Source organism: Candoia aspera, chromosome 1 (genome assembly GCF_035149785.1).
Source record: "Candoia aspera isolate rCanAsp1 chromosome 1, rCanAsp1.hap2, whole genome shotgun sequence".
Taxonomy (NCBI): Eukaryota; Metazoa; Chordata; class Lepidosauria; order Squamata; family Boidae; genus Candoia; species Candoia aspera.
In genome coordinates this window covers 178851720-178873407 of record NC_086153.1, presented here as the reverse complement: position 1 = coordinate 178873407, position 21688 = coordinate 178851720, and the positions used below count along the sequence as shown (strand labels likewise).

The following is a 21688-nucleotide window of genomic DNA, read 5'->3' as shown; positions in this document are numbered from 1 at the left end:
TAAAGAGGTATTTGATTCAAAAGGTAGTTTTTGCTCAAATGAGATTGCTGCATGAAGGGAACAGAAATGACACTGGCTTAGCAATGAATTAGAAACAAGGAATACAAATAAGCTTGTTTACTTTCTGTCCATGTCTGAGGCTGCAGCATAGTGTAAAGCTGTTCGTCCCCAGTCATCAGTTTCATTAATATTGGCCCCTGTGGTTACCAGCATCTCAATACATTGAAAATGACAATTTGCAGCTGCATAGTGCAAAGGTGTTCTGAAAAATAAATAGAACCATATTAGCCAAGGCACTACTTGAGTAACAGGATACGATTATGTTAACTGTTTCTGACAGCAACATTACTATAGGGAGAACCCATTTCGAGGTACAATAGCACTATTTAATTGAATGCAGAACATATTCTTTCTCTTGCGGTGAAGATTTGAAATAAGTACACAAGAAATGGTTTAAAAAGTGAACAAACAAAAAGGATGTGAGATGCTATTCAGCTAACTAGAAGTAAAGAATAAACCATAATAAACCACTGGCTTATTATAAAAATAAATAAGATTTGTTACTAAGGAAAACACTGTACAGAAAGTTACCCAAGCTGTTGTCACTATAGTCAGAAAACAAGATACTCATATGATCTTCACTGCATACACCAGTACAAAATTAATGATTTAATTTAAGCAAAAAAACCTTTCAGAAGATAGGGTAGGAGCATCCTTTTCTCATCCAGATGTCTAAAAGTTGCTTATTAGAGTTTGGTGAAAGTACAAAAATATAAGGGATAACTCAGTGACAAAGAAAAAAGTACTTTTTAGAAAAACTCTGATTCAGCTGCTTAAATAATGACAGAGATAGTGCAGTCAACTATTCTAAGCTGAACCTTCTTATACTGAATTAATTATCATTTCTGGGCTGCCATATAGATGAACCCTGGTGCAAAATAATCTAGAATCAAACAACTTAAATCTTACTAGGAAAGAATACGCCACTGATAAAGTATGCATCTGTTTCTTTTGAGATTACACTTCAGACAGGGAAGGTTTATTTCTGATCCTATGTAGGAAGTTGTAACCTTATACTGTAACAAATATAGCCATTGCTGTCATCTGTCTGAGTCTTAATTCTATCCTGTTATGTTCGCACTTCACCTAGTTGGCGTAATATAAATAAATTTGTTGTTGTTATACAATCTCAAACTTTACTTTTACTTTGGGGGGGGGAAGGGAAGGGAAGGGAAGGGAAGGGAAGGGAAGGGAAGGGATCATCCCAGCTTTAGGACACTAGTTAGCCTAGACCCTTCAATGGATTCCTGGTCTGGAAGCAAGCTGTTTCTCCTAGGGCTGCCAAACAGAGGTCTCCTAGCATTATCAGTCAAAAGATACAGTGCAGACATTATATTTTTCTCCTTGACAGATTTTCTCAGGATGAAATATGACAGAAAAATGATGGGAAAAGACAGGACGATTACAAATGGAGAATGACACATCTGAATTAAGTGTTAACCCCATGAACAAAGAAGGATAAGTAATTGAGCGATAAAAGCCTTAACTGAAATCCTATGCGATATTCTTGATGTTGCCAGAAAATTGTTGGCATTAAGAATTGTATTACAGGTTTTCCAAAGATGAAGTTTGGCAGCTCCTCTTAATCCTGCTCTATTAATTCCAATATTGTGAGGCTGAGATCTAGACTTCCACATTGATTTTTAAAGTTTCGTAAGTTACAAACCTTCCATATTTGTCCCTTTTATTCAAATCTGCTCCACTGCTCTGCAAGAGTTTCACACAATCAACGTTGCTGAAAAGACACAGAAAGAAAAGAATGCATGAATAAAATAAAATAAAATAAAATAGTGCAGATGAAAAAAAACTCCACTGATGAAAAAAATCACTGTTAACCATACTGGAACTGGGAAGAACAAATTACATAAGATATGAGTAAAACAATAAAAATTAATTGAGAAAGCAGTGTGTAAGCATGTCTTCCTTAAACACTGAAACATCATTTGTACTGGTTAGCATGAGTTATCCACAAACCCTCTATCAGGATGCACCAGTGCTCATTTTAGGTGACAATGCAATCAGCCTTTGGAAAAGGAGGACTCAGAATGCACACCCACATACATGAACTTCTGATTTGGGCATTACAAATGTAATCAAGTAATTTCCAAGGAAACAATTATGTTAAAGTTTCTCACATAGGGATCACACTATGCCTAGTCTGCCTGTACAAGGTTAAGAAGTATTTGGCTCAAGGTGAGGACAGCTTCTGAATTTATGTATCAGCACTGCACTATTAAAACAGAACTCTTGCTCCACTTACTGAGATAGACTAATTTCTAATTAATCTGTTCAAAAGCTTTATCAATAAATATATATTCTAAAATATGTTTTAGAAAATATATTTTCTAAAAGTATTGAAGATGATATGATAGAACTATACTGAACACATATTGCATGTGGCTTTGTGAGAGTTTTAAAATCTGCAAAAGAACAGTCTGCAGTGAGATGAGCATGCACATCATGGTAAAAATGTGTATAGCATATTATTTTAATTCAACTCTCTGCAAAAAATATTTTATCATCCTATTTTATGACTGGCCAAATACTGACTCACTGCTGTGCTCAAGCATCCCAACTTTTCCCCTCTCCATTATAGCAGTGGTATGAATGTCAGCAAGTGCAAAGGTAAAGACATTCCAAAAATAATCTGAGTGTATATAAACCAGTACGGTAAAGGCTTAGCTTCACAATCACTAATCACTACACATTCACAACTGACGAACGTAATGGATGCTGAGTTGCTTTGCTCAAAATGATGCAGTATGTACAGTCCTCTTCAATGGCTACTTAACAAAAAAACAAAATAATAATTTGTGGACACAGACCTGTTGAGGTTGCTATGACAGTAAAATACTTTATTTTTAAGGCAAGAATCCATCATGTTGTGTGTTAGATCAGCCTTCTCCAAGATGGCACCTTCCAGATGTTGGGGATTCCCAACTAGATTGACCTTTTTTTTTTAAAGTATACCTCACAGAGGGATGCAGCATAAGCAAATATGTCTATTTAGAAGAACATCCCACCAAGTTCAGAGAAGCTTAGTTCCAGGTAAACACTTTTAGGAATATAACTCCAGAAGCAGCTGTTAATAGTTAACAGTGCAACCTTAACCTCTTGATGTTTAGCATATGGCCAGCAAAGAAAAGTTTCACTCTAGAGAGGCCCTGGTTATACTTAGTGAAGTGACAGCAGGGCAGGAACATGAAGGAGCTAGCTCACAGCTGGAATACCTTGTTTTCTTTCCATGTATGGACAGACATGTCTTGCTGAATAGCTCAAGGAAGGAACTCCCTTAGTACCATTATAGTTTCTGTCCTGGCTGGAGATGTAGACATTCTACTCTAGTCCCTCCCAGATTCACTGAGATTGCTCTGTTCTCTATTACAATTACCTACCAGCCATGTTCAGAGTTATGATACATACCCCCAAAGAATCGTTTTTTTCCTGAACATTTAACAAAATTCTTAGTTAAACATGTGAACAACAAGAGCATTCTTTTTAAATAAATTGCATAAATTTCATCTCATTAATTTAGTCAGAAAGAACCATTGCACTCAATTTATTTCAACACTGCTTAATTTGTTAAAGGCCCCTTTGACTAGAAGTTGCTCTGCACACAGCCCACTGTGATGAATGGGGACAGCACAAAAAGACAAGAAAAAAAAAAGCACAGCTCCGGGTCATTCCAATACATTTATAATGTGCAGAAGAACATCCTGATGAGAAATGTCTTGAATGAGCTAAGAAACCTTGAAATAAAATTGATGCAATGGTTATTTCAAGGGTAACTAAAGGAATTAAGTTCATATTCTTTTACATTCAGTCATCTCTTGGCTAGAAGAACTGTATCACAGCCCTTGAAGTCTGTGGCCTGCTTTTTCCTCTCTCATCCTTTAAAATAAGTCTTCAGATGCATAAATTTTAGAACGGTAAGTGTTCACTCTTTCCTTTTATAGCTAGCCTTTGATATAAGGGAAGGCACAGTCTATTAAAAGGAGTGATCCTGCTGTAGAACCATCAGTGTTTATTTTCTTTCCTGTCTGGCAACTCTGTTTTCCAGGACAGTAATTTACAATTTGGCCTATATTAAAGAACAAAGTATGGGCTTGTCTGGGCTGGGCTGAATGTGCAAGGAAGAGAAATGCTACCCATTTGGGAGAGAGAGTCAACAAATCCTGGGTACAACTTTTGTCCTTGAATTCATGTCCATTTAGGGTGTGTGTGTGTTTGTGTTTACTGCTATCTGGGCTAATTCAAAATTGCAAGTGTGGAAACCTAAAAGAATCCTAGCTTAGTGCAAATATGGATGGGAACACACCATCCCCATTTCCTTTATGGCACGGCAGCTGATTCCTTGCAATACGCTAGACTGGCAACCCGTTTCTGAGTAAGGGGAAATTTGCTCTATTAAAGCATGAAAAGCAACAGCTCCTATGCCGTGGGGCAGGATTGCACAATGCCCCACATATCAGTGGAGAAAAAAAAGGGCAAAAAAGAAGTGGCTCAATTTTGGCCTCACATCTCTTCATTTACACTGCTCCCACATTACTTGGCCCGTCAAAGCATTTTATGCAAGAGCCAGAACCCACAATGAATTTTTAAAGATTCATCTTTACAGATGGGGTTTCAGCATGATAAACTGCAGCACTTATGTGAAGGCTTAGAAATTACAACGACCAAAAAAGGAAGAAAAACTCAGTTGAGGGCTGGGGGGGGGGAGCCTAGTCTGTGATAGGGGAACAGTGGTACCTACTTCTCAAGCAGAACAAGCATAGTTTGTCATATGCAGAAACAGCGGTGTCTGTGGGGCATGTGTGCATGCATAACAAAACAGAGGCCTCATAAATTAAAATTTTGTGTCACTTTGCTATTCCTCTTTGGAAAAAAAAATTTGCAGGGAGACCACACAGCTAAAATTGCATGTATCTTTTGCAGTTACAATTTCAAAATTACTCACCCTCCTGCAGCAGCAGCATGGAGGCACGTTCTTCCAAATTTATCTGGGGTGTCTATTTCAAAGCCTGCAGACAGCACGTGCTCATTACTAAACAAGGACACTATGCTATACTTTTGTCCTAGTTAAACCGCAAGAAACATTGCAGAGACAGAAAAATCAGTTAGTCAGAAAAAAAAAATCAGAATGAAGACACAACTGTAGTCAGCAAGAGGTTGTTATGGAAACGGACAGTGGCTGTTCAAGCTTGGCCGCTACAGAAAAAAAAAGACCATAAAGTCAAAAAGAATCTATTTTCACATCCAGCCTATTGCTATTGAGGTATTTAAATCATGCAGCAGGCATTTCAGGAGCAGACTTATCAAGAGAAGTGACAGCAGGCACGAAGGCAGACAGCTCTGTGAGGAAAATGAGGAAGTCACAGGAATTGCCTCAGCATGCATCAAAGCGGGTTTTTATTTACTAATGGCTTCAGATTTTGCACATGAATAGGAAAGAATGACTTTCTAGGGAAGGACAGATATTTTGTATAGAGAGCAGCACAATTTTACTGTAGCAAGAACCTAATAAAATCCACAATTAAGGGGGGTAGGGTGGATAGTCTCTGGGAAATTGCAAAAAAAAGCAGAAATGATTATCATTTCCCTTAAGGCAACAGAGACAGTGGATTCACAGAGATGTCAAATGACTTCTGCCTGCTTCTTTTTCCGCATGATCCCCATCTCTGGGGATGAGGATAATTTTTCAGGAGGTCTCTGTAAAAACTGAACATTCTTTCACCAGAAGTTGATGGGTGCTTCCGCCACAGAGAGATGGAGCAATGGAAAAGAACCATGGCCACAAATTGTCTGAACTGACTAATGAGAAAATAATTGAGCCTCACTTAAGATGTTCCGCAGCTCTGAAACTGGATTTAATGTTTCTTTAGTATGATGACGACGACGACAAGGATAAAGGAGCTAAGAAATTAAGGAGACACATCATGGTTCTCCCACACTTCTGCAATCTCGTCCACCGTGACAATACAACTGCTCCAACACTGGGCATTTGAAAATGCAATCAATGGCTATCTTAATAAAAATGCCTGAAGGTGTACATATGAAAGCAGCTTTCATTATCCTTCCTTTGCCATACTATACTGATTTTCATTAATGGATGAAATAACTGGGTGCTCCCTCTACAGAAAGGCATGTTGCAAGGATTAGAACTGGTGGTAGACTTTGCCCAATGGAGGACAAGACCTAGTTGGCAGGCCAGAGCAAGGGACAGCTTCACTAATTTTGGAGAGCAAGTAGACAGTTGGGAATATCCCATATTTTGGGAAATTGATATTCTGATATGAAGTCGAAGAGTAGATTATTGGTCTTGGATAGTGAAAACAGCCATTAGTTCTATTATCTGTCTCCTCGCACATCAAAAATTGTGATGAAAAATTGCACATAGAGTCCCTGGACATTGCTGGGTGTAAGTCTGGCCCTCCAATATAGTTGAGTTAGATTGCCCTAATTTATGACATCAAAAATGTTTAAGAGACAAAAAAATCTTATGTAGCCTCCTTTAATCTAGTTTATTTCAAGTAATATTTATGAATTACTATAGGACTACAGGGTGACATACAAGTCAATAATAAAAAACAAGTGACATTGAAATTAGAAATTTAAAATAAGATTAAAGTCTCACCAAAGGGTATGGTAGCAAAACAAATATATGAAGGCTGCTAAAGGGGACAACATGATTTCCTATTTATACATTGCATTACATTTTTTATCATGTATCTGGGAACCCGAACAGAACAGCCTTATGCATATCTGCTGTAAAGTAAATTCCATTAGGCTCAATATTAAGCTAGATTTGTTAAGAATTCTGGCTTATTAAAGGTAACAGTCAAGCAAGCTAGTACATACTTCCCGGGTACTCCCATCTGAAACTTCCTACAAGCCAGAATGGGAAAAATAATCAAAAACATACCAGCCATAGAAAGTTTACCATTGGTGGCCAAATTTTAACTGCAAATCCTCTAACAAGCCAGGATTGTAAACAAATTATGAATTCTCAAACTCTGCAGTTTGAGTTTGGATGTAAAGTTAACCTTATTTTGACTGACAGGAGCCTCTCCAATTTGCTTAGGGAGATAAGCAGAAGCAACTGGGGAGCTGGTAAGATCCTGGTGGTGGAAGAAAAAAGTGGGAAGAAAAAGTCCTCATGCCAAAATTTACAGCAAATGTGGCTTACTGTTGTGGCAAATTATTGAGAAAGATCAAGCTTATTACCAGGTAATCAGGTAGTTGTTTCATAAACAAAAGGCTCCTTTGATTCACAGAAAGGATTTCAGTTCAACAGAGGCTCCTTCCTGTACAAGGAGAAACTGCAATGTTGCAGCTGTGTTCTCCCACCCCACCCCACAATCAAGACCAAGAGTTGCTCTCCACCTTGCACCCTCTCCCTGTAGATTTTTCAAGGTTCTGCAGATGGAAGGGCAAATGACAAAAATCACATCTTCCTTTTCTCCAGAAATAGTACAGTATCCTATAACTGGTACTCTAATTATCATTCTTTATGGTCATTAAAGAAGGGACAGCATTCAGCATGCTTCAAACACAGACAATGCATAAAACAAGATTCTCTATATATTCAAATAGGAACACACAGATTTGCACATATAAGTGTATGCAACACCATGCATTTGAAACAGAACGTAAGGCCTTCAGTTTTTAAGTACATGAACATACATTCATAGCCAGCTCATTCACAACATCAACTGAATTTTGCATTCTCTTTTGCATTTGCTTACCTGATGAAAGCAACTTCCTACAGCAGTCAGCGTGTGCATTAAGTGCTGCCAAGTGTAAAGGAAACATGCGATGGATGCCACATCTGAAAAACAAACAAGCCTCTGATATAAACATTTCTTCAAGTAAAGTTTGTAGGCCTCTCTCTGTGTATGTCTCTCTTCTAAATCTATTTGCCACAGGGAAATCCGGGTTTATTTCACAGTGATAAGACAGCAGTATGTTTTTTTGTGACATACAGTAAAGCTTTACAAAAATTTCCTGCTTACTAAATAACAATCCCTTCCAGAACCAGTTTGTAACCTCCCTGTCATACAAATATGTTATCAGGCAGATTGGTAAAAGTACTAGAATAATCTACAGGGTTCATCAGAACAATTTATTACATAATTTCCAAGTTACATCTTTAAAATTTCCTATCTGAATATAAATAAGTCAAATTTGGTTATTTACTCCTTTATCTCCCTATACATAATTATCTCAAGTAATGCCCTTTGACTTTGCTTCTTGGGCACTCTATTGCAAAGCTCCTGCCTTTGGATGCCAATCTGGAAGGACATAAAATGATCTTGACAAAGAACAATTCAAATTTTCATTCTAGGTCCCAGATAGATTATCTCATCCCAACATTGATGTCTATCTAATGATTCCAAGCAGGATTCTCACTTCACTGGACATCTCAGGCACTGGCAGAGGGGTTTTATTTGATCAACACACAGGTCACTGAAGCATGTAATAGAAATTTTGAGTGGATAACCTGGATTGCTGAACCTTTTTCTCTCACTGATGCTCATTTCAATCTTCAGCAGTTAGAAAAGGAATGGATTAAAATTCATACAGGAATAAGCCCAATATATTGTAGTTCGTATCCTTCTAACTTTCTTTCTAAATCTAAACAAAGGTAGTAACAATATATGGTATTTTTCACCAAAAAGAAAATACAGCAATAGTTCTGAGTTGTATAGCCTAAAGCACTTTATAATATTAAGTCTGGACATGTTAAAGGTTAAAATTTCAGGGTCCCCCAAGTGCGGGAGATGGGCAGTAATAAAAATATGATTGATTGATTGATTGATTGATTGATAGAATAAAAAAATATTTTAATTTCTGCTAATTGCAATTGTAAACAGTTTGCTGGTTCTGTCCTACCATGGTCTTTAATCAAAGCCTACTGGTGTCATACAGAATTAATGGGTTTAAAAACCAACCAACCAACAAAAAGGTCCAGCAGGCACTAAATCCAACTTGAATATTCACAAAATATTATCAACCATTGCTAAATTGACCATCTTCCCAATCCAAGGTGATGGTGCACTCTGAAGTCCCCATTTATTTCAATAGTATAATTTTACAATTTGGAGTATCACTTCTTCAGGAACTTACTTGGTAGCATCAGCTCCACTGGTTATTAGGGTATTAATCAAAAGCTCATGTCCATATCTTGCAGCCACATGGAGGGGAGTGTTGCCATCTTTATCAACACAGTCAATTTCACCTCCTGGATATGTCATTTTAACATGAAAATAGTATGTAAGGATCAAGTACAATTTAATAAAGAGATTAACCACATTATTTGCAGGGAGTAGAGATTTCTACCCATACCAGCCAGCAGAAGAGATTATACAACTTACCTTTGTTTTTCACCATTTACAATATATTATTTATATAGAAATATGCAACTCATTAGCAATGAATTTATTGAATTGCTGTAGCAAAAATTACTAATCTAGCAATTGTATACTACTGGATCTAGTACTATACATCCTGAAGATGCCACCAAAATACATAAAATTATTACCATACAACTTTGAAGCTGGTATACACAAACTGCTAACAAGCCTTAACAAACCATAATTACGGTGTTCACACAAATAAAACACATTATGATTTAACATGATGGCCTGATCCCCATAACACGTTAAGACAATGGTTGGGTTCCCTGAACATTATAAACTACCAAGTACCCAACTCCTTCAATCAAGAGCTTTATCAGGCGACCAATTCAAAAAAAGAAGACAAGAAGACAATTCCATCAGGTGAAAAGCTGTAGCATTTCAATTTCTCATACAATATCCTACTTAAATGAAACAAAATCATCAATTCAAATCAGGGGTGCCAAGCCCAAGGGGGGAAAAAGAATCAATAAGAGAGGATGCATGTCCCAATATGAGTCTCGGTTTGGGTAGGCTGGCCTTACAGCAAAAACCACATTTGGAACACATTTTGGACTTGAAATATCTTCCTTAAGAGTTGGGCTGCATCCCCTCCAAAGTGGTGAAGGAGCTGTGCATTCCCAACTGGGCTCTGAACAGAAGTTGTGCCTGAACTCCAGCCAAAAATACTTTTACTGCAGCAAATATGAACTATGCACCTCTAGAATAATAGAAAGATTTCAAGGATTTTGCCAATTTTTGTGCATTTTGAACTACATGCATATGTGCCCTGCATTTACAGGTAATACAAAAAATACCCATAAATACTGGAAAATTTTCATCTGTTCATCTGGGTGCCTATTCAGAATTCTTATGTTTACACTTCTTCCTTTTATATCTGACAATAAGATCAACAGTGAATTTGAATTCAATAAAAGCTGCATATAACACAGATTCTGCTCTTACCCAACTCCACTTTTGCTTAGGTGAACCGAGTCTAGAAGTTGCCCTAATTCTCTTGCCACATATGTAAATACGAGAAATAAGTCGTATTTGTCAACTTCAGAATTTCCCATGATTTTTAGCCAACCCATATTGTCAGACATATGTTTGCATTTCTTTCCTTTTTTTTTGGGCTAATATTACTCTGAATTAATTAATTAATTCAGTTTCTATAACCGCCCATCTCAACAAGTGACTCTGGGCAGCTCTAGAAATTAGCAAATTCACCTCTGCTTCTGGCTTGTTAGTATTCCTACTGCTTTGTCAGTTACACTTAAACCTATAATGAAATTATTTTTATTACACAATTCAGTTCTTCATCAAACTGAAGAAAGGTTTTGAGTGGGGAGCTGTTGGTCCCTGTCATTGTCAATATTTTTATCATTTACTTAAACCAGGAATAAGCAATCCCTATGGTTTAGTACTAGAGGCCTAATTTTTACAACACCCTACAAAATGTGAGTCCAGATCTTTGGTAAGAGCAACCTGTCCCTTTTCTGAACAGAATGGGATGACAGAAAGCTAAAGAGAATGAGAGAGAGAGAGAGAGAGAGAGAGAGAGAGAGAGAGAGAGAGAGAGAGAGAGAGAGAAATTATCATCTACTCAGGGTGTTTTGATGTGGATTTTCTATGTCACTGATAGCGTTAAACTATACAGTGGGCTAAATGCTCACTATGATTTTGTGACTGTATTTCCTCTTAAACGTCTACACATGTGTGTGTGTATCCACATCTACAGCATATGTCAAAACATATATTTTGTTTGTACTGCTTCCCCAAAGTCCAAATATTCTTTACCAGATTTAGCCAATTTTACTGATCAATACCAAAACAAAAGATGCTGGAAAATTCTCATTTATATTTAGTCAAACAGGATACCTAGGTTTTTCTTTAAAAAACCATTTCCTTGGTAAAAGGCAGAAGTAGATATTATCAGAAGTGGAGCTAAAAGTGTTTTCAGTTCGCACTATCTTTCTGATAATTCATCATACTAAGAGCTTGGACAACATCCAAGTAGAAATAAAGACTTTCTTAATGAGAACATCATGACATGGTATGAACTTTATTAATGATATGATGGCAAATGGCGAGAACTCAGAGCAGTACAGTGCTATTTTTGGTAGCAAACCTGCCTATGCCACAATTTCTAGTTGCACTAACAGTATTTTTCTACTATTCTCCTGAATTTACCATCTATGCTTTCTATATCTACCACATTCATCTTGACTACTTTGTCAGAGATGAACCAACATATTGGTTTAATCATGAGAAGTTCTGCATATAACACAGCAATCAAAAAATAGTACTTTTACACCTGATTTATGGATATTTCAACTGTGACCTGCTTATATCTTAGTTGGAGATGTTCTGCAATTGTCTGCAAACTTGATGAACATTAAACCCTAAGAACAAGAAACTAAAACTGCTGTCGAGCCCTGAACTGGTGCAGATGTTGTAAGCAAAACTCTCACTTCCATTCTACACAGAGAAGTAAAATGAATTACAAACATGTACGTACCTGCCCCCACAACCATGTGCATTGGTGCCCACTCGTAACAATGACGATGCTAAGAGGACAAAATAAGCTCCACCTCTTTATCCTTGTGTTGTGCCTTTGCATGCAAATATGTATGGGGCAGAGTTTGAATAGTGAAGCCTATTTCATCACATTTCAACACACACATGCTTTTTCACGTACTCCTATGGTTGTGCGCACTTGTTTGCTCATGGGCAAACATGTATATCAAAGTGGTTCCTATGGAGGCACTACAAAGTATCAAGCTACCTGTCCCCTTCAAAAACCTAAAACCCTATCAATGGCTGGGAAGCCTGGTGAGAGAGGGGTTCCTGCAAATGAAGAAAGGGACTCTTCTAAAGCTCCACAGGACCACAGCATTGAGGGGGGAAAAAAGACCAGATGAAATAAATCCAATCAGCTCTTGAACATTGCTCAAACAATGGGATTATAGAGATATGGAGCCATTCTGAAGTGTTGCAATGTCCATGAATTAGCCCTACTCTGACTGCATTAAGACACAGTTACAAAGGAAAAAATTGGCAAGATGAAGGACAGGAGGAACAGCATATTAATGTAATTACAAAAGTGAAGAAGTCTTATATAAAATAAATAAATACATAAAAGTGAAGGTTTTGGTTTGTTGGCAAATGTACTAGCTCTCACTAATTGGACCCAATGGCTCACAGCTATCTTGATTATGTAATTAACTCATTCAACTAGTAAGGAAGGTACTAGCAATTTTATAATTTGGAAGCCATATTAGTCTGTTTTATACAGCAATCCTGTCTACTTAGAAATAAGCTTAGTTGCACTACTTGAACTTACTTGAACTACTGAGTTCAATGGGATTTATTGTCAGATAAATGCATACAAAATTATATCCTTAACATTCCTGAGTTTTGTAATAGTAGTTTTATTGTGGCCACTTTGAGAGTGGAATTTTAACAGAATTGTTTTAATTAACTTCTGCTTTTGCTTACAAATTTTATTTAAACAACAACTTATTTTCAAACTTGTGTTATTTGTCACTGAGTGGCCATAATAGTTCAAAAAGTATTTACATTAATATTGGTAGCTGGATTTTTTTCTACACCTTAAATACTTTATAGACAATATTCTTTCCTCCTTTTATCTGATAGGTCTTCTACAATTTCTAGGAGAGTTGCTAATTTTTGTTCAATTGCCATTGCTGCTGTTTACTATTTTACTCTGTTGATGTCTTAATTAGGTATAGATTCTAGTTATACTCAAGTTCATTTTATTATTTATTATTTCTCTTCCTTTTCATTTCTTTAACTATCTGTTGTCTCTGACTATAAATCTATAAATGAAGAAATAAATAAGTAACAATAAAATTAAAATAGTTCTGTCTTTTCACTCCTGCTTCCTTAGGACTGCATATCAGAAAGAAAGAAAATATATAGTTGTTCATTTTCTAAAAGATTTAAGACTTAACAAAATTCCTAAAGATGCTTTAAAATAATACAATATTTAAAATACTAGCTTACCATTCTGAATGAGAGTTTGTGATCGTGTAAACCTCCCATGGACAGCTGTCATATGCAGTGGGCTTTTCCCATCTTTACTCTGTCAAAAGAAAAAACAAATATAACACAGATCATGCCAGTTGGCAGTGAAGTGCCAACTTCTTTTAAGGTGCTCTTGATACCCTATGCTTAGGTGTAAAACTGGGCTCCTTCAAAATTGGACACTTCCTAAATATGCCAAAAGATGGCTGTTTATCAATTACTTTTAATTATAATTTGAAAGAGAATTTTTATAAAATGATGTACTGTTGGTATTTAACTCCTGATAAGCTGTCTATAATGTATAATGGGGTATCAAATGTCTGTGGGAAATGTTTACAGGGTGAACGAACTTTCTATCATTTATGATGGACCTGTGGAAAAGCTAAGAAATTCTGGAATCAAATACGTATTATTATTCAAAAGATTCTTAAAGTGGACTTACAATTGAAACTGCAGCTGTTTCTTCTGGGTTTGATGGACCAATAGTTTGAGAAGCAACATGGAACTCTGTTCTTATAAATGATAACAGCAGTAAGACTCTTATATGCCCAAAGATGGAAGGATGCACAAATTCCCTCAATGGAGGACTGGATGATTAAGTTGATGGAATTGGTGCAAATGGCTGAACTGACAGCATTGTTAAGAGAAAATACTGTAACTGGATTTATTTCTATCTGGAAGCCACTTTTGGACTATTTGCTTGTAATGCAAAAAAATGAAGTTTTGATTTTGGGTGTTAATGATAAAAAATAAATAAATAAAAACAAAACAAAACAAAAAAATTATATTCAAAGCACCTCTACCTTCATGGCTCAGTGAACTTCTAAGATTTTGTAGAATGAAGCAAGGTTTTTTAAACTGTGTTTGCCTCTTGATATAGGCTTTTGGGATTTTTTTAATAGCTAACTGGTTCATGGCCTGAAAAGGTTTGAAATATAGAGAACACATGGGTCAGAAGGAATTAGAATTAACATGATTTTCTAAGAAGAGACAGCCTAGCAGTAGCCTAGTGAGTCACATTCCCCACACTAATATCTTATTTTCTTTCCCCAATTCTAAATTATTTGAGTGTTTTTAAAACAAAAAGGTTCAGGGTTGCCAGCCTTCCACGTAACATTGCAAGAAAAAGTGGGGAAGAAGAAACACATGCCTCCATTTTCAGACTAGTTAGAAACAATCCTGTTAAGGGAGGGAGCAAGGAAGGAATATTTTGTTTGTGATATACAAAATACCTATAATGGATAGGATGTGTTCACATTTTTAATGAAGGCAGAATCTTAAGAGTAGCTGAAGAGCCGTTGGCCTGATTTCAGTTCTTCACCCCTGAACCATGTGAAGGACACTGCCTTATTTTTCTTTCTTTTTTTCTTTTCCCCATGTGAATTTGATGTAACAGTAATTCATTCCAAAGGATTTTTGCAGAGAAAATAATACGTCTGTGTTGCACATGGAAAGTTAAAAATAGTATACGTTTTTCTCCCTTCAACAGTCATGTCTCCCATGCCGTTCAGAACCGAAATGTACTGTGTATTTTAACAGGAACACCCCAAAGCGCAGCATTTAAATGAGTAAGTGTAAAACATAACCTTCACCTACTTGATCTCTGTTCCATTTATCTGCAGTTTAAAGACGTAAGAAGCAGAAATCAAAATGAAGAGATGTAAAGCCTATAATTTTACCTGAATGTTTACATCTGCCCCATTATTCACAAGCAGTTCCAGACAAAGCGCCCCGTGAGTAGAAGCGGCAGCAAAATGCAGGGGCGTGAATCCACTGTTATTGGGCTGATTGACATTAGCGCCATAGTCTATCAGCTCATTAGCCACAGAATCCTGCCCATTATAACAGGCAATATGAAGGGCAGTATTTCCATAGATGTTCATGTCATCAATCTGCAACAGAAAACAACCACATGAAATTACTCACATTGATTCATTAGTTTTGTCTAACCTGTACCTTGTTGCGTGTTAACATACTGTAGCTAGCTGGAGAATTGCAGGACTTGGCTTGTTATTGCAAGCACACTTCATTACAAAATATAATCTATCACATACTAACTATGCTCCCCATACTGTATGAGTTTGTGGGAAAGAGATTCCAGTAAGGATAAATGGGTTCTTAATATTTTGAATGGAACGTAACACATTTCTTCAAGAAAATGTATCGTACAACAAAAGGTCAAAGTATCACATGATTAAATAAAACAACATATGAAAAAAATAACTTCAACTTAACTATTTCCCTCCTGGGGCTACAAAATCAATAATTCAATTTTGTGAACAAAGCAAAAAAATGTGGTACCCTCAACGAGTGTGTCTGCTCCTGAACTTATTCTTATAATATTGATATCAAATTCTGAGGTTAGGTGAACTATCACCCAACAAGCAAAGTAGTAGAAAGGTGGCCACCCATTATAAGCAGGCTTGGAAGAAGCTGAATGAGATTATTTCAGTTTGTATTCAAGCAGGGGAGATAATAGGAACACGGATAACTATGGATCCAGTTCCAAAAACATGCTTTGTAGTGGGCAGGACAGAAACTAGCATCTTTTTGTAACTCTTTAAACCGCTGAGCTGTCGATCGGAAGGTCGGCGGTTCGAAACCGCGCGGCGGGGTGAGCTCCCGTTGTTAATCCCAGCTCCTGCTCACCTAGCAGTTCGAAAACATGCAAATGTGAGTAGATCAATAGGTACCGCTTCGGCGGGAAGGTAACGGCGTTCCGAGTCGTCATGCTGGCCACATGACCCGGAAGTGTCTATGACAACGCCGGCTCCAAGGCTTAGAAACGGAGATGAGCACTGCCCCCTAGAGTCGGATTCGACTGGACTTTACATCAAGGGAAACCTTTACCTTTACTAAAGCACAATCATTGGCAAATATATGCTGTCACTTAAAGAGAGACAGCTACTACATTGGGACCACGGCACTTTGCTCCAACTGTGAACTTTGTCCCAAGGGAAACATGGCTGGTCTCCATGTAGTCTTCTTTAACCATATTTAAAGACAACTCTGGGATTTCCACTCTAGCATTTATAGGATAACTCCAGGGCCTGACTGTGTTTTGGACTGCATTTTATAATAATTTTTAAATAGAACCTTAATTGTTATGTTGTTATTGTTATGGTTTTATGGTTTGTTGGTTTTATCCTTGATGGCTTTACTTAATGTTGTTTCATTGCTCTATTATAAACTGTTTGGGCTCTTCCAAGAGGAAGAGTGGTAGAGAAACAGTAAATTAAAAATAATGAGATGATTCTTTTTAAAAAAATCACAGGTTTGCATTTTTTTCAAGGAATTGCATCCTTCCCCCATTTTAGGTTTGCATAGAAATCTTGCATGTTGGACTTAAGTGGTTATCTTTACTTGGATTCATTCAAACTTGGACATATGTTAGTTGGTGGCAGAAAAAGAATAGAAAAGAAAATTGGAAATAATATTGTTATCTAGGTGAAAGCTATCAATGCTGAACGGATTATTTCTTCAGTGAATTAAGGGAGAGAATGCAAAAAACTTGTCTAATAACATGGGAATAATTATCCTCACTTTACAGAAATGCATATGGTCTGCTGTGCATCGTATGGTTCAGTGGCATCTCTATATGACATCTGTATTTCTATTGTTATATCAAGCCTAAGGGACAAAGGAATTTGGGGAATTATACCTGAAGCTGTCGCACGCAACAGCTATGGTGTATTAATATCATGGCCCAGAAAGTTTAAAACAATTTATAATCCAAAAGACAGAATAAAAGTTCCTTCATCAACCTTGTCAAAGACAGCATACATTTTAAAAAGCACTAAAAAGTTCATTTCATAGAAAAAGTAAGGTTTCAACAGCCAGGAATTATAGTAATTCAGTCTTCACTAGCTTGTCAAAAGTAGTATTAACAACTTCTTACCTCCACACCAAGATTGAGCAGGTGTTTCACCACACTGATCTGGCCACTGGATGCAGCAGCATGAAGTGGAGTGTAACCCTTCTTATCTTTACATGTCACTTCAGCACCATGACTGATCAGTAATGAAACAACTTCCAAATGGCCTAAGAAAGAAAAGGAAAATGTAGTATTTCCTGTCTATCTCTGCAGTGCAATTTTCTTTAATATGCGCCTTCATTGTTGGCATGCCACTCTGGGTTCATAACCGAATCACTAACATTTTGCAAAAGATGCTCATTCACTAGACAACTGTTAGCGTGTGTGTTTAAGACAACTGACAGAGGGTTGAGAGAGAGATCTAATTTTCTACCGTGCGTATGTTCATCCTGGGTGATTGTTGCTCCTGGACAAAAGGTTGACAGGACAAAAAACCAATGAAACCTGTCTATCAGAAGATGGAAATTCAATGAGTCACACACACACACACACACACTGATCAACAACCTTTCAAGTTATCTTCAACCCTTTGAAAAAAGAAAAGGAAAGCAACAACAGACAATTCCAAGATTCCAATTTTAGGAAATCAGGAGCTGAACAGATCTTCATATAAATTATTCCCTTTTTTAAAAAAGAAATGATTTGAATTCTACTTTGGGCTTACTTGCAATTCAAAAGTATTATTTTTTTTCACTTAGATAATTATTCATAAAAACATTCATAGCTGCTTTTTAAAGAACTATTTTTTTCTTTTGGCTTCTTCTAATATAATTACTCCATATGAGTCTTTCACGTGGAAAAAGGAACCCAAGAAAAGGCTTTTTAAAAAATAAGTGTCAATGAAGCCATTTTTTTCTGCTATTAAACATCTGAATTATTGTGCTATGAATTACTGTGTTCATAATCATCAAGTTACCATCATATTGCCTGGCAGTGAAAGGAAAGATTACAAGAAAAGATCATCAATATGTGGCAATTGTTTGGTTAAATTTCACAGTACAGTAGACAAATATTGGTTTCTTTTCTTTTGCTTATTAACTGTTGTAGTTAACTGTAGCTGATGTTTATAGGGGGCTTCTAGTTCAACCCCAGGGAACAGAAGACCCCTGTAAGCATGACAGGATGGGACTTTGAAGGCTGGACACTAAAGGGAACTAAAAAGAACTAAAGATTACAATTAAAGGAGAAGAACACTTAAATTCAACTTACAAATACAAAATGAAGCAAAATATTTTAACATTGGACATACTGAAGAATATTTTTGAACAATGGACCTAGAAGATAATTTTAAGAGTGTCTGCCTCTACATATAGACTGTGTTTAAAAGATGTTGTGGAAGAGGAACAAGTTTTACCTGACAAGATGGAGACTGGTCTGAAAGTGGATTTAAAAATGACAAGCTACAGGAATGATATGGAAAAAGATGCTACACTGGACATACAAAAGAAACTGGGTGATGTCTTAATAATTAAAAGGGATATACAAATTACAAACCAAGAGAGTGTCCTGGATAATTTTCCTATATTGAATTTACAAAAGAGGCTTGGAGGATTTTGTGAGAAAGGTCAAAGAAAAAATGAAAAGAAATCAAGTTCTAGGACATTATTTGAAGGGACTAAAGATCAAGACTATTAAAATTAAAAGGAAGGAATATGAAGTTGGTTCATTTGATCAAGGGTAAAATAGATATGTTGTTATCTCTGGTAACCCTTAATGGACTTTTGCTGACATCAGGACTGAAATGACAAGGCTTTATGGATTTGTTTATAGATGAAAAAAAAAGGTGAAAGGTCCCCTGTGCAAGCACCGAGTCATGTCTGACACTTTGGGGGGATGCTGCTTTCGCGATGTTTTCTTGGCAGACTGTAGTGGGGTGGTTTGCCATTGCCTTCCCCAGTTATCACCTTCCCCAGCAAGCTGGATACTCATTTTACCGACCTCGGAAGGATGGAAGGCTGAGTCGACCTGAGCCAGCTACCCGAGAATCCAGTTTCTGCTGGGATCGAACTCGGGTCGTGGGGAGAGTTTCGGTTGCAATACTGCCACCTACCACTCTGTGCCACACGAGGCTCTTGTTTATCTGTTTATAGATAAGAAATGGGATATGGGAAGAATGCAGTATCCAAACCAACCCATCACTGGGCAATGACGACATCAAATTTATATTAGTAGTTTCTTCAAAAACTGGCCCTGATCATTTTCAGACTTTGCCTACAAAACTTCACAAAGAAAAAGTGTCAATTAAGACAACAGCAAAACTCTACTTTGTGCAGCACAATATAGTTGTTAAATCTAAAGCTGAGTTCCATATACTAATGACCTTGATTTTTTCCATATGTTTTGCACATTGTTGCCTTTCAGCCAACATGTACAGAGCTCTTTTGTAAGTCACCAAAGGGTAAGAGTCTTCCAGCAAAACACATGGTTTCCTGATGAGAAGAGATAGTTAATTGAAAGCAATATTTCTGAAGAATAGTTTCCTCGGCCTGTCTTGTAAAATGAAGTTCTGTATATAATAAAATTATATGCTCTCTGATATAAATTATTGATATGGTTCAGTTCAAAGATAGGATCCCATTTCTACTTGCTATTCAACATATTTTAAAAAATCATGATTTTCACAAAGTTAGGATCTTTGAGGGTTCTTAAAAATTCCATTGTTGATAACGTGTCAACTTCAGCTTGACCCACATAGAACATTCCTTTTAATTATTTTTTCCTTTAAGGGTATCAAAAATTTTTGGACAAATTTTATAAATAATAACATCCTGATTTTCCTTTCTGCTTGAAGACTACCAGTCAGTCATCTGGTTTCATGTGCATAAGTTTGTAAAATTTAATACTATCTGTCCTTGCTATAACTAAGATCAGGTCTACCTTTCCTTGAAGGAAGGTGCTGGAGTCTTTACAGAAAGTTCCACCGATACCTACAAATATGTCTGTGTGTGTGTTTCCAATGGCTCTAATGCATATTTCATCTATCACTGCATGATCTCTAAACCATACAACAGTTGGAAAACCACTTCAGTTTAAAATATTTAAAATATATTTAAATGAGTGGTGGCCAAATATTATGTTTAATTTAGAGACATTTATTTTTTTTCTCCTTATAATATGATACAAACCTTTTAAAGGAATTTATTTAATCCAAAATAGAGATATCTATAGAAAGAAATTAGTGAATATCAGCATTAGAAGAATACATCAAACTATAGTAGAAATCTAAAGCACTACAAGGAATATGCTTGTTAAATTAAGGAAAGATATTGAGTATTATTATTATTACTACTATTACTACTTATTGCCAATCATGTTACAGACATTTTGCCAATAAATAAAAAGAAACTCTCTTACCCTTGTATGCTGCCCAGTGTAAAGCTCTTCGGTCCTTTTTGTCAAAGGCATTAATGTTTGCCCCTTTAGCCAAAAGCAAATTCACCATCTAAAACAAGTGAATAGCCCCCAAATGCATGTCAGTCAATAGTTATAGACTATGTGATAGATGACTTAATGTAGATTCATACTTTGCAGATGTATTTACTTTTATTTATTAAAATCAGTTTTTCATTTACTCAATCCATTAGATGTGGATCAGTAGAACAATTCTGGTTCTGGTGTTCAGCTGACATCACGTGTGGTGTAAAAGGAAATGATTTTGCCATTGAAAAGACAGATTTCAAGGTAGAAGAACAATATTATTAAGTCACTCACTTCAACATGGCCATTAAGAGCTGCATGGTGTAATGCTGTCCGACCTCCTCTGTCAGAGACATTGACACTACTCAGAAGTGGAATGATCACTTCAGCACACTTCACAGCTTTATTTGCAGCTGCAACATGTAGGGGTGTCTGCCAGTTCTTGTCTCGGGCATTGACATCAGCTGAATGCTTAATCAATACTTGTACGGCTTCCTAGAAGACCACACGATTAAATCACAAGAAAAGCATTTATTAGGAACTGTAGATTACATTTACAAATCTTATGCTGAACAGTAGACTGGATATATCACTTCTCTCCTGTAAAGTAAAATGGACTCCACTGCTTTTATGCATATTTAGGTGCTAGAGAAATATTCCTTTAGCCTGGCTGAACTGTTTAAATTCAACAGCACCCAGTATGGAGGAAAATGCTACTGTTGACACTCTACTTTGAGATAAATTCCTATTTCTGCATGATTTACAGTACCTTCTCCAACCTGATATGTAGGGTTGCAAACTCCATCATTCCCAGCCTAAATAGTCAACCATGCTTATTCAAAATTAAATCCAACCTAGTGGAGCCTCTTTATCAGTAGGCTTAGATCTGGAC

At 36.6% G+C, this 21688-nt stretch overlaps 1 protein-coding gene across 1 annotated transcript in view; it reads right to left on the bottom strand.

Annotated features, from left to right (window-relative positions):
* Positions 1-21688, bottom strand: part of ANKRD44 (ankyrin repeat domain 44) — a 158706-nt gene that overhangs the window by 38721 nt on the left and 98297 nt on the right. Inside the window, exons 5-14 of the mRNA XM_063318043.1 lie at positions 21091-21291; positions 20734-20821; positions 17404-17546; positions 15185-15397; positions 13485-13563; positions 9187-9301; positions 7806-7888; positions 5018-5081; positions 1727-1795; positions 122-262 (exon numbers count right to left, since the gene is read on the bottom strand). Of these exons, the coding sequence (XP_063174113.1) occupies positions 122-262; positions 1727-1795; positions 5018-5081; positions 7806-7888; positions 9187-9301; positions 13485-13563; positions 15185-15397; positions 17404-17546; positions 20734-20821; positions 21091-21291 (1196 nt within the window). The remainder of the gene's footprint in view (positions 1-121; positions 263-1726; positions 1796-5017; positions 5082-7805; positions 7889-9186; positions 9302-13484; positions 13564-15184; positions 15398-17403; positions 17547-20733; positions 20822-21090; positions 21292-21688) is intronic.